The sequence below is a fragment of the Chiloscyllium punctatum genome, chromosome 5 (assembly GCF_047496795.1).
Source record: "Chiloscyllium punctatum isolate Juve2018m chromosome 5, sChiPun1.3, whole genome shotgun sequence".
Lineage (NCBI taxonomy): Eukaryota > Metazoa > Chordata > Chondrichthyes > Orectolobiformes > Hemiscylliidae > Chiloscyllium > Chiloscyllium punctatum.
In genome coordinates, this window is record NC_092743.1 from 50,153,549 (window position 1) to 50,169,363 (window position 15,815).

Below are 15,815 nucleotides of genomic sequence, written 5' to 3' on the forward strand. Positions count from 1 at the left end.
AAACGCCAGATTAAAGTCCAACAGGTTTATTTGGAAGCACTAGCTTTCACAGTGGCGTTCCTTCATCAGGTGGTTGTGGAGAATGATCAGAGTTTCTAGCTATGATGATCATGATTCTCCACAACCACCTAATGAAGGAGCAGCGCTGTGAAAGCTAGTGCTTTCAGATAAACGTGTTGGACTAGAACCTGGTAGAGAGAGATTTTAACTCCGTTATATAGAGATTGGTTGGCCCTGCTTCTTCATCAGCTCTCATTCCAAGAAACGAGAACTCAGTGCGTCTTTCGGCTCGATCTGATCTGTTGAAAGTCTCCACGATGAAGTGAACTTCGAAGCCAAGCCCCCGACCAACTCACTGAACTATTTATTAAAACAGCAGCACCTCACCCGCTCAGTGCGGCTAAACCGAGCCGCAGTCACATTAAACCTGCGCCACAATCCTGACCGCTTCAAAGCGACACAAACAGCCATTACTCCTTCAACTAAGGCAAAACAAACTGAAACTTTATTAACGGACACTCTCGCCTCCTCCCCCACGGATAAGGAAGGCGGTCACATGGTGCGCGCCTCACTTCCCGTAGCAAAGGTCACGTGACGTCGCACCGCACGCCGGCGGTGGTCACGTGAGGTGACAACCGTCACGTGACGTTGCGGACGTCCCGCCTCTTGTAGTTAGTTGGTCGCCCCGGTGATGCCGGCTCTCTGAGAGGGGATCATCTTATGTGGAAATGTGGTCGTTAGTGCCGATCGCCTCAGCCGGAGGTACCAGCTGGTTTGTTAACGGTCCCGGTGTTGTCAGTTATAAAGTGTCCGGGAGTAATGTACAATCGCTCTTTACCACAAGCTGTATGCGGGCGAGCGGGGCGTCAGCTGTGGATCCGTTTGTGTCCGAGAGAGTGTATCAGGAAAGATAAGGAGGACGATAAGCCCCATTTTGAAAGGCCAGCTGAATAGAAAGGACACATTCCATTTAGTAATTAGGCCATGCGTTGTAGAATGTATTGACTGACCTTGTGATATATGGGATAAGATATTAGAAAACGGTCATTGTGACATCTCAAGGCATCATGGCTGATTTGTGTCCGAAAACTATCCATCACTTTCATTCCTCACATACACAATTACCCTATGCTAATAAAGTCAACTCTTCAGTTAACTCAAGGTGCAAATATTATGGTTGTAATGAGGGACTTTATCCCAGTGTATATTTGGATAATTAATAGTAGTGAAAGGACTGAAAGTGACCAGGATGCCAGAGAATTCTGGTCTCTAACCTTTTGAAGAGCAAGATCATTCTTTTGAATTTAAGTGCTACCTCAAAGAAAATATAGAATAAATGAGCAGTTTAATTTTGTGCTTTATAATTTAAAACCAATTTGGGAATAAGGTGAGGAAAGGGTGTATTGCATTTTGAAGTGAGAAGGGATATCCAACAATGGATGATTTATTAGTGTACAATACAATAGAAATGGTTACAACATTACATGTCACAGAAAAAATTGTAGGAATATGATTTCATTAAATTGTGAACTTCAGCCTGTTTAACAGTTTTACTATATAATTTTGGGAGGTAATGAAGGGAGGGAGGTTGACCTTATGATTCTTGAGGCATGGAATGTTTTGTTACAGGGCATGTTAAGGATAAAACGCCATTGCTTCTCATTAGAGGAAAGTACATTACAGACTGGAAGCAGAGTTAAATGCTGGATAATGGAACTCATTTTCAATTGGTTGAACAAAGTCGATAGCAATACAGTGAGGAGAATATTTGCCTCTTTCTTTAAATTTGAGTTGCTTAAGGTATAGCTAAATATATTCCAAATAATGTTCAGGGGTGGGTGTATTCCAAAGATTTATGTTTTTGTGCTTATTAAAACACAAGTAGGGATATTCGACTAGGACCAAATGGTGATGAAGAAAAACATAAAATTTGCATCATGAGTATTTTCAAGGTATAGATTTGAATTAGTGCAGTATATCGTCTGCTCAGCCCTTTTTAGATGAGGGAGTAAGTTGCTGAAATTTTACTTACGGAACATAGGCAACAATAACAAAGCAATTATTATTGCCTGTTCCAAGGTACTCTGAATTCGATAGGAGTCTTTTGTGTAATAGAGAACTGAAGAGACTTAAGACACTTCTGGTGTTGTCACAAACAATTATTGTTGAAGGAAATTCCTTGTTTGCTTCTGAATATAGTTGATTTCTTAGACAAATTGTGACTGATCTTATTTTTTGAGGATATTTAATGATAAATAATCCTGACAAATATTCACAAAGGCTCTCCTTTTCTTAAGGTATTTAATAAATTGGTGATTTGGAGACACCGATGTTGGACTAGGGTGTACAAAGTTAGAAATCACACAACACCAGGTTATAGTTAAGCTAGTGTGTCCAAATAAACCTGTTGAACTATAACCTGGTATTGTGATTTCTAACTTAATAAATTGATGACCTTCTTAAGCTTAAACTTCACTACTATTTTTTTGAAACCATTAATATTTTGTCCATGTTCCAGACGAGCCCTACCATTTGATGGTTGGTGTGGATTATATCGTTGGTCGAAAGAACTGTGCAATCCTTTTACGTGATGATCAGTCCATTAGTCGTTCCCATGCTGTACTTTCAGTTACTCACCCTGTCGCACATCTGGTAAAAATTCGCTTTTAAATTTCACTTATGTGGAGCTTAACAATGCTGCTTTCCATTTCTTGCAATTTAAAAAATTGTAGTTTATTCAATTCCATTATAAACATCTATCACACACAATGATTATTCTGCAATATGTATGAAGTAACACCAAAAACTTTATTTTTGTGTATACCAAAACTATACAAACAGAAGTACTGCCTGTAACAAAAATTACTTTTGTCGCTATAGTAAACCTGTTTAAGAATCAGGAAAATTTGCTTCCCACTATTGCGAGAGTGATGAACTCCACAATGGATTAAAGTTGGAAAGTAAGACTTGAAGTACACTTGTTGGGAAACTGCAGTGCGCGAGTGGTATTTTTATTATTTCTTTGCTACTTGAGCAAAGTCGGCGAAGATGTCTATTATTCTTAGAGACAATGCCGAATGTTGCTTGCTGCAGGTAACAGGTGCAGCCTGTGTATGTGTGATACATACAGTTGATAGAGTTACAAGGTTGTACAGTACAGGAACAGGTCCTAAGGTCCAAATCATCCATGCTGACCAGGTATCTCAAACTGACCTACACCCATTTGCCTGTGTTTTAACGTCATCTGAATGAAAAGTTTGCTCCTCAGTTCCCTTTTTAAGTCTTTCCCCCTCACCTTAAATGTATACCTTCTGGTTTTGGACTTCCCTATCCTTTGGAAAAAGACCTTGACTATTCACCTTATCTGCCCCTCATGATTTTATAAACCATTATAAGGTCACCCGTCAGCCTCTCCAGAAAATAAAGTCCCAGCCTATCCAGCCTCACTTTATAACTCAAATCCTCCAGTCCTGATAACATTCTTGTAAACTGTTTCTGCAACCTTTCTAGTTTAATAATGTTCTTCCTCTGGCAGGGTGACCAGAACTGTACACAATATTCTAAAAGTTGCTTCAGCTCCCAATGTCTTGTACAGCCACAATGTGATGCCCCAATTCCTCGATGCAATGGTCTGACAAATGAAGGTTTATTGAAGGAGCCCCAAATAGAAATGGAGCATTGATTGAAAAAAGTATTTTATAGAAAATGATAACATTATCAAAGTGGAAATGAAATGATCCCATTTCATCTTTATTTATTTCACTATTTTAAATTAATGTTTGATTGGAATTTGCAACTTTATAAGATAACTTCAGGACCTGGTTCATTATAGAAGAGGCCTGTTATAACTGTAGGGAAGATTGGAATGATTATGTTAAATGATTATAGGCAAAAGCGGGATGTGGGAAAAATAGTGTTACTTCTGCAATTCCATTTACTTATACAAAGTAAATGAACTCACACCAGTGTGTAATTGTTTTAGCCAAGAGCTGAGTCAACAAGAATGGAAACTATGTGGAGAAAATACATAATTGTTTGTGTTAGCTAAAATTGTATGCCAGAATGAAACGTGACTGCAAAACAATGGTAGGTATTACAGGCGAATATATAAGATGCTGTGAGGGGAGGAAGTTAAGCTAGATACACCTGTACAAACAGTAGGTATAAACATCTGTTTCCCACTTTTACAGAAACACAGGAACAAACCGCAATTAAAAGGGTCATAAGGATCAGTATGGTAGGGGAAGGTACAGATGGAGGGAGTAGATAATGATGAAGAAAGAATATGCCTAACAATGACCCACAGCGGGATGAGGTCAAACGGCCTTGTGAGGCCAGAAATAAGCATTTTGTCACAGACAAGGCCGGATAAGGCAAGAGATAAACAGAGTAATGGGTGCCGGTCTTAGGGAAGTGGAAGATGTAAACAGGGGAGGAGCAATGTAAAACAAAAGAAACCAAATTATATAAACGTTGTGTATTAATTGAATTTGGGGTGCGTATGTCCCTTGCCTTATAGATACTGGACATCACACCCTCTTGCAAGAGTAAAATAAAGGACACTACTGATTCAGATTTTGTCTCGGACTGCAATTATTGAAGTATGTGAGCTTTGTTTCTCACAGCAAATATAGTAAATATTACAAACATGAAATAGTAATGTTGATCAGATAATGAATTAATCTGTGGAGTATAAAGCTGATCGTTCACTGTGTGGCAATCAAAAGCTTTTGGGTGTGTTTATTTTCTGTTTTGTTTTCCACTCTTTCAAGAGTTGTAACAATGACAAAAAATTTTAAATGTCATACTAAATTTTCCCAAGATACTTGAAGTTAAAAATTAAGATCACATTGTTTAGAAATTAATTCACAGGTTGTGTATATTATTACCAATCTCTCTGGAGTAGGGCACAATTAGTGATTCTACATCTAGGCTGCATGTAGTTTTGTATGCAGTTCCACTAATTAAGCGAAAAATGCAGTGGAGTAAGGCCAATATTCCACTTCAGGTCATGGCAGCAGAATATAGTTTTGTTAGATTAGGAAAAAGTCAGCACAAAACATTTGGAGTAGTGTGCACAGTTTTGGGCTCTATATCTTAAGAAAGATGTACTGGCCCTGGAGCATGTTCAGAGGAGGTTCACGAAAATGGTCCCAGGAATGAAAAGCTTAACATATAAGGAATGTTTGAGGACTCGGCCTATGCTCGATGAAGTTTAGAAGGATGAGGAGGGGGAATCTAATTGAAACATATAGAATAATGAATGGCTTGGATAGATTAAACGTTGAGAACATGTTTCCATTGGTAGGTGAGACTAGAGCCCGAGTAAAGGCAAGACCTAGACTTAGAGTAAAGGCAAGACCTTTTTAGAATGGAGATAAGGAGAAATTTCTTCAGCCAGAGAGTGGTGAGCCTATGAAATTCATTGCCACAGAAGGCTGTGGAGGCCAGGTCATTGAGGACATTTAAGACTGAGATAGATAGGTTCTTGAGTATCAAGGGTTATGGGGAGAAAGTGGGAGAATGGGATTGAGAAACTTTTCAGCCATGATTGAGTGGCGGAGCAGACTCAATGTGCTGAATGGCTTAACTTTTGCTCTATGTCTTATGGTCTAAAGGTCTGCTCTAATTCAATGTTCAATGTCAATAAAGGGGCCAAAAACACCAATAGTTGCATAGTAATCCTCTTCGTAACCTTGAGACGTTGCACAGAAGCATAATATATTTGTGTTGTGTAAAGGTCTTTATGTCCTCATAAATCCATCAGATTGCAATGTATACATTGCAGTTATTGTTTATATTAAAACAATTAGACTATTATCCTAATAATGTCAATTTCAGCAAACCAGAATCGCAACACCTAATAATAATGGGTGGTAGTGTATAATGAGCATCACAGCTAATGGCTTAGGAATGGAAGATCTTAAGAACAAATGTTGAGCATTCTAAATAAATTTTCTGTCTCTTTAAAGACCCAAGTTACCAAAAACTCTCTACTGACATTAAAAGATACTTCAAAATATGGAACTTTTGTAAATGAAGAGCGCTTACAGCATGATAGCCCACGGATTTTGAAGTCAGGAGAATTGGTTACATTTGGCCTTTTCCAAAGCAAGTTCAGGTAATTATTTTCTACCTTTTATCAAAATTTGTCTGAAATACCACAGTTAGCATTTGAATTTGATGTACTGTTTCATTGAGAGTTTTGTCTATTATTTTGGTCTATGAAACATTTCCCTTGAAACTAGAGGCCTTTAAGTGACATTTTAAAAAGTCATGCCAGCCAGAAATTTGTGTTACTTCTCTTCACGCTCCATCTTGCATGAGGTTCCATTTATCAAATAAATGTAATATATATCATTGTGCATCTTTTGAGGAAGAGCAGGGAGTTCTTTCCGTGTCCTGGCGAGTGTTCATCTTCAGTTGGTACTGCCACAATACATTGATAACTCTTTTGTCTTAGCTTCTATTTGTAGGACTAGTTGTGGTGCAAATTAGCTGCTGCATTTTAATAATTTATGAAATTATATAACTTAGACGACTGGCTCTTAAGCCCTATGTTAAATTCTTCCATCTGGTAGGGGCTTTCAAATGGTGACAGAATTTCTCTCCAAGCTCATTCATGGAAGTCTATTATTGCGCTAAAGTAATTAAAACATTGTCCCTTTTATATGAAAAAAAAATTTCTTCCACAAAACCCTGTAGCAGAAAAGTAATGGTGTTTTATTATAACAATGGACCAGTTAACCTTAAAAGAATGAAATTCACTAGATCACTGACTAAAAGCAGCCTTGCTGATGTTAGGAAGTTGAATGCAAGTTTTGAGAAGATTTGTAGCTCAGGTTGAGGTTCTAGATGTAGGTTTGCTTGCTGAGTTGGAAGAATCGTTTTCAGACATTTTGTCACCATATCTCGGATGAAGCCAGATACTGGCTGAAGGTATTTCCTAGTATGGTGACGAAATGTCTGAAAACGAACCTTTCAGCTCAGCGAGCAAATCGATATCCAGAAGTTGAATGCAGTTGATAGGAGTTAAGATGCTATAGAATCCGAGCTGCCATTAGAGGAGGTAGAAAATAATTAAGCAAAGTTTTACATTTTATGGGCATAACCTAGATGTGATTTCCCTTACTAGGGAATCTCATTACTTTTCTGTATTTCATTACTACCATAAATTGACTGATTTTAATATTTTGAGTGTATCTTTCAAGAATTTATTGTGATTATTTCTTTCTGTAGGACATCAGTTTGAGAGTCAATGAAGTTATGTTAGCTGCTACTACACAATTTTCCTGTACTAAGATATACATTGAAATGCAACAAATATATTTCTTACCCCTCAGAGTAGAATATGAACCTTTGATTGTCTGCTCTTCCTGTTTGGATGGACTTGAAAAAATTGAACTAAACAAGTCAATTCAAGAGCTTGGAGGTCATCTTAGCAACAATTGGACAGAAGCTAACACTCACCTTGTCATGTCATCAGTCAAAGTCACTGTGAAGGTCAGTTGTATAGATTAAGCAAAATATTGTTTCATTTCATGTTTTCTGCAAGTTTTTGCCAAGTTTTAAATCCATCTTTGCTGCAATTTGCTGAGCACTTTATCTTAATTATAATTACAACTCTTCCACATTAAATATTGTACAATGAAATTGCCAGCTTGTGAAATTATTATTACTATTGAGTTTCCACTAATTCAGATAGTTTTCTATGTGTAATTTTTAGCTATAAGAAGGTACCCAATATTTCTTTGTCTTCTCAGGACATTACTGAAAATATTTCTAACTTACTGGGAACACAATTAAGCTCAAGAAAAATGAACTTTTTGCCATTTTAGTTCAGAAAACAATGTAAACTGAAAAGTTTCCAGAAAGTTTTATTGTTTGAAAATCTAATTGCAACTCAGTACATCAATCGATTCGTCAAATGTTTGGCATTTACGATTATGACACAGGACTGTTCTTTCTTCTTTGATTATTTCCAGATGTCTTGAAGAGTCTCATTCCAAGTATTCTAAGTGATTGCTTGTTAACCTGCCTTGGCTTTCAGTCTAGCAACACCTCAATTTCAATTTTTTCCAAGGTCTCACACCCTAACTCTGCAACCCCTTTGTTCTGGTCTCTTGTGCACTACTGATTTAATTTGCTCTGTCATTTGCAACCTTTGCTTTACTTATCCAGGCTCCCAGATCTGAAATTCTCTCCTTAAACCTGTCTGCATCTCTATACTGCGGTCCTCTATGTAACATGTTCTTTATAATGTACTTCTTTGACTGAGCTTTGCCACCCACCCTAAAATAGATTCAGTGCTAAATTCTTTAAAGTGTCTGAGAATGTCTTTCCATCTTAAAGGCACTGTATATATATTAGTTTCTCAAATCATGTTTTTTTTCTGTTTTTGCCTAATGAAAACAATATGTGAGTTTACACATGTAAATGTACTAGAAAAGCACAGATGGTCAGGCAGCATCTGAGGAGATGCTGAGCATCCAAGGAACAGGAGAATCGACGTTTCAGACATAAGCTCATGATGAAGGGCTTATGCCTGAAATGTCGATTCTCCTGTTCCTTGGATGCTTCCGGATCAGTTGTGCTTTTCCAGCACCTCACTCTCGACACTGATCTCTAGCATCTGCAGTCCTCACTTTCTCCTATATGTAAATATACAGGTATAATCGGTCAAATGGCTGCTTTCTGTGCCATAACAATTCTGAAATTCATAACAATTCTGTGACATTTTGAGTATGTTGATTAAATTGTGATGGATGTATTGGGTTTTCAATCGAGACTTAATTATGTGTCGATCAAATATGTTTTAGATTAATTCTTTCCAAAATTCTCCCATTTCAAGGCTTGAAAGTTGTCTTGCCCCTTGGTGGGTGATGGGCAGTAGAGGAGAAGATCTATAAGAGCAGAGGAAGGAGGGTCAGCCATTGATGACTTTGGTCTCCAATCCCTATCACTTCTTTGGGGTCCCTATTCCCATTTTGGGTATCCCTGTTTTAAATATATGCAGTTAGCTCACAATTTGATCTTTGGCCGACTCTTAATAAGGAAGTGAACTTTGTGTATAACTGTATATGCATAAGCTTCATTGATATGTACCAATTGTAATGATATCCAAATTTATTTTCTTTCCTATAAGACCATATGCGCAATGATTTGCTGTCGACCCATAGTGAAGTCAGAATTCTTTGTCAGTCTTATCAGGGCAATTCGGAATAGACAATATCTTCCCAGTCCAGAAAGGTAAGAAACTGTGTCAGTTTCCTTTAACTGTGCTATTTGTGCCGGTTTCCACAGAAATCACCAACTGTTGTAAATGACAACGTGAAACACTTGCAATCAGGCAGAAATTCTAATTTACTGTAACTCCTGTTGACAAACAAGGAACAAATCAGGAGGACAGCTCCCACTCTGCCAGTGAATGTATAATTTCTTCAACAGCTTATGTCATTGTTGTGCATTTAAAAACATGGGTTGCCACATTGTTTTACTAAAGAGATCATACCTCAGAGAACTCTAGCTAATTCTGTAGCTCCAACAGTGTGGTTAGCAGTCTCTGCAGCAGTGACGTCAGTCTGTCCTAGAAATGGAATAAAGCTAAGTGTAGAATGTGTCACAGGAGAAGCTAGCAGTGTCAAGAGAATGTAGAAAGGAGGGTTGGAGTCATTTTGGAGAGACTGGAATGAATCACAGAATCCCTACGGTGCAGAAGGAAGCTATTCGGCCTACCAAGTCTGCACCGGCCCTCTGAAGAGCATCTCTGGACACCATAGACAATTTAGCCTGGCTATTCCATCTAACCTGCACATCTTTGACTATGGGAGGAAACTGGAGCACTCGGAGGAAACCCATACAGACAGTCACCCAAGGCTGGAATCAATCCTGGGTTCCTGATGCTGTGAGGCAGCTGTGCTACCCACAATGCCATCATGCCGCCCTTTGAGAGAAGGGAGAATCTGAAGGAGGGAAGATCTGGGAATCTGTCCCAATTGGGAAAGTGTATCCCTACCTTTCCTGCCTAGTACAGTAACCTGCTAGCCTTTCACCCATTTCCTTGATTGCCACCTCACAAAATTCAAAAGAGAGTACCTGTATTGATGAGAAGTGACCAATTAATTTTCTACTTAAAGACCTAAATTGGGAGAGAGGACAGGTGGCCTGTCTTTTTTTTTTTACTGTCGACAGTTTGGGATAAGCAGGATGGTGACAGGGAAGCCACCAGAGAATTTTATAGTTACTTCACTCCTTTAAATTTGTGGGATCCAATTCTGCCCAACAAGTGTTTAACATTGTGATAAGAATTGCTGCTAAACAAACTTCCTACCCTGCAAAATTGTTTGCATGTCATTGATGTTTTGTTTCTCAAAAGATAATTACTGCTGGAATTTAATTGACCTAGAAAGTAGTAGAGGTTTGATTAACACTGTACAAGTTAACACTGCAAGTTAAGTTAAGTTTGAGTCTTAAAGAAGAATGAAGGAAAAGTCCTCTTCAGAAGGAGAGGAGTGGAAGCATTCAGTCAATGAAGGAACATTAGTACATGTTGATGGCTTTATTATTGAAAGGCTGTTTCAGGTTCCATTACTGTACTTTGACAATTACATGCAGTAGTGGCTTATACTTCCTCACGCAACAAAAGGCAGTTCAATCACCAGGTATCCTTTTCTGCAGTCCCCTTTTTGCTCAGCTTCAAGTCTTATCATTATATTCATCACAAGTGAAATGCCACTTGCCAAGCATAGGAGGCAAAAGTGGATATACCAGGTACATGACATAAGCAATAATAATGATGTGGTTCAAAATCCAAAAGGAAAACCTTAATTATTCTAATGTTCTGAAATGCTCCCAAGTCCATACTTTTGTGCAATTATAAATCTTCATTCTTCCCCTTACTCGTACTTCAAAACTAATCAACCATTTATGTCAGCAAAGGTAGATGCCAATTGCTTTGCTATCTTCTCCAATTGCTGAAATCCCTTCACCGATATCCTCGAGCATAAGACCACAGAAAGAGGAACAGGCTTCAAGCGTGCTCTGCATGATCATGGCTGATTGATGCTCCTCAGAATTACTTTCCTGCTCTTTCTTTGTAACCCTGGATACCCCTACTGATCAAAAATCTATCTATTTCCACCTTAAGTATATACAAAGAGTTTGCCCACAGATCCCTGTATAGCAAGAAGTTCCAATAAATCAGCTCCGCTTAATTCTGAGGCTATTTCTCTGATCCTAGACTTTTTCATCAGGGAAATATCCTCTCAGCATTCGCCTCATAAAGCCTCTTAAGAATCCTACATGTTTCAATGAGATAACCTCGAATACTTTTATATTTCAACGAGTTGAGTCCCAACCTGTTTAACCTTTGCTCATAAAATAACGCCTCCATACCAGGGATCATCCGAGCATTATCTAAATTGTCTCCAATGAAATGTGTCTTTTCTTGAATAAGGGGACCAAAACTGTTCACAATGCTCCAGATGTGGCTTCTGTTGAAGTAAGAATTCCCTATTCTTAAGTCCAACCCCCTTAAAATATAGTCCAGTGTTCCATTAGCCTTCCTAATTACCTGCTGCACCTGTGTGCTAGCTTTCTGTGTTTTGTGCATAGGTACCCCCACATCCCTTTTATGTTGCAGCTTTCTGCAGTCTTTTGGTCTCCTTTCCAAAATGAGCATCACATTTTCCTACATTGTTCTTCATTTACCAACTTTTCACCCACTTACTTAACCTATTTATAAAACCCTCTAAAATCTGTAATATAAACTGTATCACTCTTGCAAACTGACTTTCATTCCTTCCTCCAAGTCATTCATATCTCTTAAAAACAATTGTGGTCCCAGAACTTATCCCTGTCGTACCCCACTGATTAGAGGTCGCCAACCTAACAAAGAACCAATTATCCAAATTTCTGATACTTCACCTGAATCCCATGACTTCTGTTAAATTCTAAGCTATCCATCCACTATTTCTGTTGCTACCTCTTCTAGCATCCTAGAATGCAGGCCACTGGGGCCAGGGGATGTGTCTGGCTTCATTCCCATTAGTTTGCCTAATACTACTTCTCTGTGATGGTGACTTAATCCCTCTTCTGGGTCCTGCCAAAGCTCAGATCAGCCATTGGGACTTGACGGGATACTATCTGATTAAGTTGTGATGGATAAAAAATTGAAATGTTTTGAATTGAGTCACCACTTTTATATGCCCTTTGATCATCATCTCTCTCATGGCCAGGTGCACTTCCCTTATGACAATGAGACCTTTGTTGATTATCAGTAGTTGATGAATAACCAAGATGAGAACTTCATCATCCAAACTTAAGATGAAATTCATAGTGTGTGAAATTTGAGCTTTGCATGCACTCACATGATATTTCATGTAAATGGCCACTTTTTACATGGTCAACAATATCATTGCAAAGACCTGAAACGTCGTTGCACTTCTGTGAAACTAACTACACTAATCTTTATACAAGCATGCAGTGTGGCTAGGAGGCCTAAAGAATATTGTGTTCTTTCCTGCTCCTTCAGAAGTATCATCATCCTCAACAGCCCCTGATCTTCAGCATTTATATTCTCTGTCAGAGCTTGCAGCATGTTGCATCCTCTACCCCAGATGCTCTTTACTATCCCTTCATATCTCTATTTGCTCACTTAGAATGCACGAGTCGAAAGTGAAAGTCAAATTGTCTTCCTTACCTGTCTGTCCAAAATGTGATTGAGTTGGCGTAATATCTGGGTGTTCCTGTGCTAATACAATCTCAGAGTGAGTGACCTCTGAGGAATTGTCACCCTACTGGTCATTTCCTATAGGACTGTTGAGGGCCATGTGGGAATGTAAATGTATGAATTAGAATTGTAAAGACAAGAATGTTTTAAATGAATATTATGTATCCTATTTTGCTTGTCGATGAGTCAAGTTGATGTGATTTAATCAATTTGGAGGCTTAGGAGTTGTTCCACACTGTACATGTTGCATTTGGAAAATTAGTGGGTCTTTGGCTTGAGAGAAGTTGATTGAAATTTGGAGCCCCTACCAAAGTGACTGCAAACAACTATTCTTATAGTGTTCTTCATTAGTTGCATCCCACTGTTGGTAGTAATGTCATTTTTTGGAGATACAGTATTTCAGCAACTTGTGTACAGTTCCCTCCAGTGTCCAGACAAAATATGAATGATGCTGTTCATTTAATTGCTGCAATACCATTTGTATGTTTCTATAAAGATGTCTTTTCCATATTGCTTGCATTAAGTACAAACTTTACAATTGGGAGAGGGTTGTTGTGATGTCATTGTGTTATTATTACTAGAATGTTAATCCAGAGACCCAGTTGTGAAAGACCTGGATTTGCCATGGTAGATGGTGGAATTTGAATTCAATAAAAATCTGTAATTAAGCGTCTAATGATGACTATGGAACTATCAAACTCATCTTTGAGCAATTATATTATTCTTATTTATTCACAAGACGTGGGCTTTGCTGGCCGCTCCAGTATTTAGTACCTGTCACTAATTGCCCTTGTGAAAGTAGCTGTGATCTGCCTACTTGAACCGCTGCAATGTATTTGGTCTAGGTAAATACCCTCCTGTTGGGGAGGGCGGTTGACCCATAAATACTAACGAAATGGCAATAGATTTTAAAATCAGGGTAGTTTGTGGATTGGAGGGGAGCTTACAGGTGATGGTCTTTCAATGTATCTGCTAACCCTTGTCCTACTAGGTATGAGTAGACATGGATTTGGAAGATTCTGTCTAAAGAGCCTTGGTGAGTTTCGGCAGTGCCTTTTGTAGATAGTACATGTTGCTGCTATTGAGTGTGAGGTTTGAGGATGTGGTACAAATCAAGTGAATTGCTTTGTCATGAAAGGTGTTAGATTTCTTATGTTTTTTAAAGTGCATTCATTCAGGCAAGTGGGTGGTATTCCATCTAACTTCTAACCTTTGCTGCCTGTAGATTGTGGACAAAGTCTGGGGAGTTAGGAGATAAGTTACTTGCTGCATGACTCCCCATCTCTGGTCTGCTGTTGTAGACAATACTTGTATGGCTAGTCCAGTTCAGTTTCTAGTCAATGATACCCAGGATATTGTTTGTGGGGGATTAGTGATGGTCCTGCTGCTGAATATTAGAGTTGATGGTTTCTCATTGGAGATGGTTATTACCTGGCAGCATTAGCATGTACCTGTTGTGTACTACATCTCAACCTAAACCTGCATGTTGTCCAGATTTTGTTGCTTTTGATCATGTCCTACTTCAGCATCTGAGGAGTTCTGAGTTGTGCTGAACATTGTGCAATCATTTGCAAAATGCATCAGTTCTAACCTTTTAATAGAAGAAATGTCATTGATGAAGACACTAAAGATGGTTAGTCGTAGACTATTACTCTGAGGAACTCCTGCAAAGATGTTCTGGTGCTGAGATGACTGACCTCTACATCGGTCAGCATGGTGGCTCGGTGGATAGCACTGCTGCCTCACAGCATCATGGTCCCAGATTTAATTCCGGCCTTGGGTGACTGTCTGTGTGGTGTTTGCACATTCTCCCAGTGTCTGCGTGGGTTTCCTCTGGGTACACCAGTGTCCATCCACGGTCCAAAGATGTGCAGATCAGGTGAACTGGCTATGCTAAATTGCCCATAGTGTTCGGTGCATTCGTCAGAGGGAAATGGGTCTGGGTGGGTTACTCTTTGGAGGGTCACTGTGGACTTGTTGGGCCAAAGGGCCTGTTTCCACACTGTAGGGAATCTAATCCGAGGAAGGATAACTAGAGTGTAATGAACATGGGTCCGGGAGGTTGATCAGAGGTGGAAGTCTGCTTGCAGAAGGGAGGCAGACTCCCATGATAAGGTTGGAAGGGCTAAAATGTTCAGGTGCAAGTCCAAACTCAATCCCTTAGTGCGCCTGACTGCAAGGAATGAAATCCTCTCTTTTAAGTAGGATGTTTGGACCTTGAAACTCTTGAGCAACTGTCGACTTCTTGCCCATCCTTCCACAAGATTGTTGTGCTGTTAATGCATTACATCAGAGGATTATTCATGAGAAAGCTGAGCCCTCATCCCTTATAGTGGAAGTGAAGCTCACTCTCCTGCCTAGAAGTAAAAGTTTAAAATGTTATTATAATATTGTTCCAAGTGAAAGACTTTAATTTGAATTTGTATTGCAGAGCAAAAAGTTCCTCCCTATGTATTTCTGTTTTAAGGTAAAATTCAATTACCTAAACAGGTACTGTTCACTTTGATATGAAACAACAATCAAGCATAATGTCTAAATGGATTATTTGTTGACAAACACGTTCTTTAACATATTTTATCATTCTGAACATTGTAGTGAAACAACAAAATGTGATAAATTTTGTTCTTAACAGTTTCTCTCCACCAATTGATGAACCTAGTATCAAGCCTGGAGAGCTGGACATTACAACAAAGCCTGAAAGAAAATCGATCTTTAGAGACAAAACTTTCATCTTTTTAAATGAAAAGCAGGTAATAGTTGGATTTTGAAGAGGAACAATCTTCAATAGATATAATAGTGTCTTCAAACTATTCGTATAAAACATATGTGTGCAGAGTTTCATGTGTTAATTGTTGTATGGAAAAAACATTTTTAAGCAAAAGTAACTGAATAACACTATTTGCAAAGTTAAGTCTCAGATTTTTTTTTAATAGAAAGGTTTTCTATCATTGATTAATAACGCTGAAACTTTCTGCAATGGCAAAGCTAGCTGAAGAAGTTACTTATATTTTTAATCGACCTCTTCAGATATGTAGTGACACGCCTCTAGAGCAGGTGGGATTTGAAACTAAGAGGTACCTGAGGT

At 38.7% G+C, this 15,815-nt stretch overlaps 2 protein-coding genes across 8 annotated transcripts in view; one reads left to right on the forward strand and one right to left on the reverse strand.

Moving 5' to 3' along the window:
* Positions 1-572, reverse strand: part of decr1 (2,4-dienoyl CoA reductase 1, mitochondrial) — a 28,485-nt gene extending 27,913 nt beyond the window's left edge. For both annotated transcript variants that reach the window (XM_072570282.1, XM_072570281.1), the window contains exon 1: positions 388-572. In XM_072570282.1, coding sequence (XP_072426383.1) covers positions 388-471 — 84 coding nt within the window. In that variant the 5' untranslated portion in view covers positions 472-572. The remainder of the gene's footprint in view (positions 1-387) is intronic.
* A 50-nt stretch (positions 573-622) lies between these two features.
* nbn (nibrin) overlaps positions 623-15,815 on the forward strand; it is a 52,624-nt gene continuing 37,431 nt past the window's right edge. For 3 of the 6 annotated variants that reach the window (XM_072570271.1, XM_072570275.1, XM_072570274.1), the window contains exons 1-6: positions 623-762; positions 2,519-2,652; positions 5,973-6,121; positions 7,344-7,503; positions 9,146-9,249; positions 15,363-15,480. In XM_072570271.1, coding sequence (XP_072426372.1) covers positions 729-762; positions 2,519-2,652; positions 5,973-6,121; positions 7,344-7,503; positions 9,146-9,249; positions 15,363-15,480 — 699 coding nt within the window. In that variant the 5' untranslated portion in view covers positions 623-728. Of the gene's footprint in view, positions 773-2,516; positions 2,653-4,519; positions 4,602-5,972; positions 6,122-7,343; positions 7,504-9,145; positions 9,250-15,362; positions 15,481-15,815 lie in introns of those variants that run through there. The other 3 variants (XM_072570272.1, XM_072570276.1, XM_072570277.1) reach the window with 3 other exon arrangements.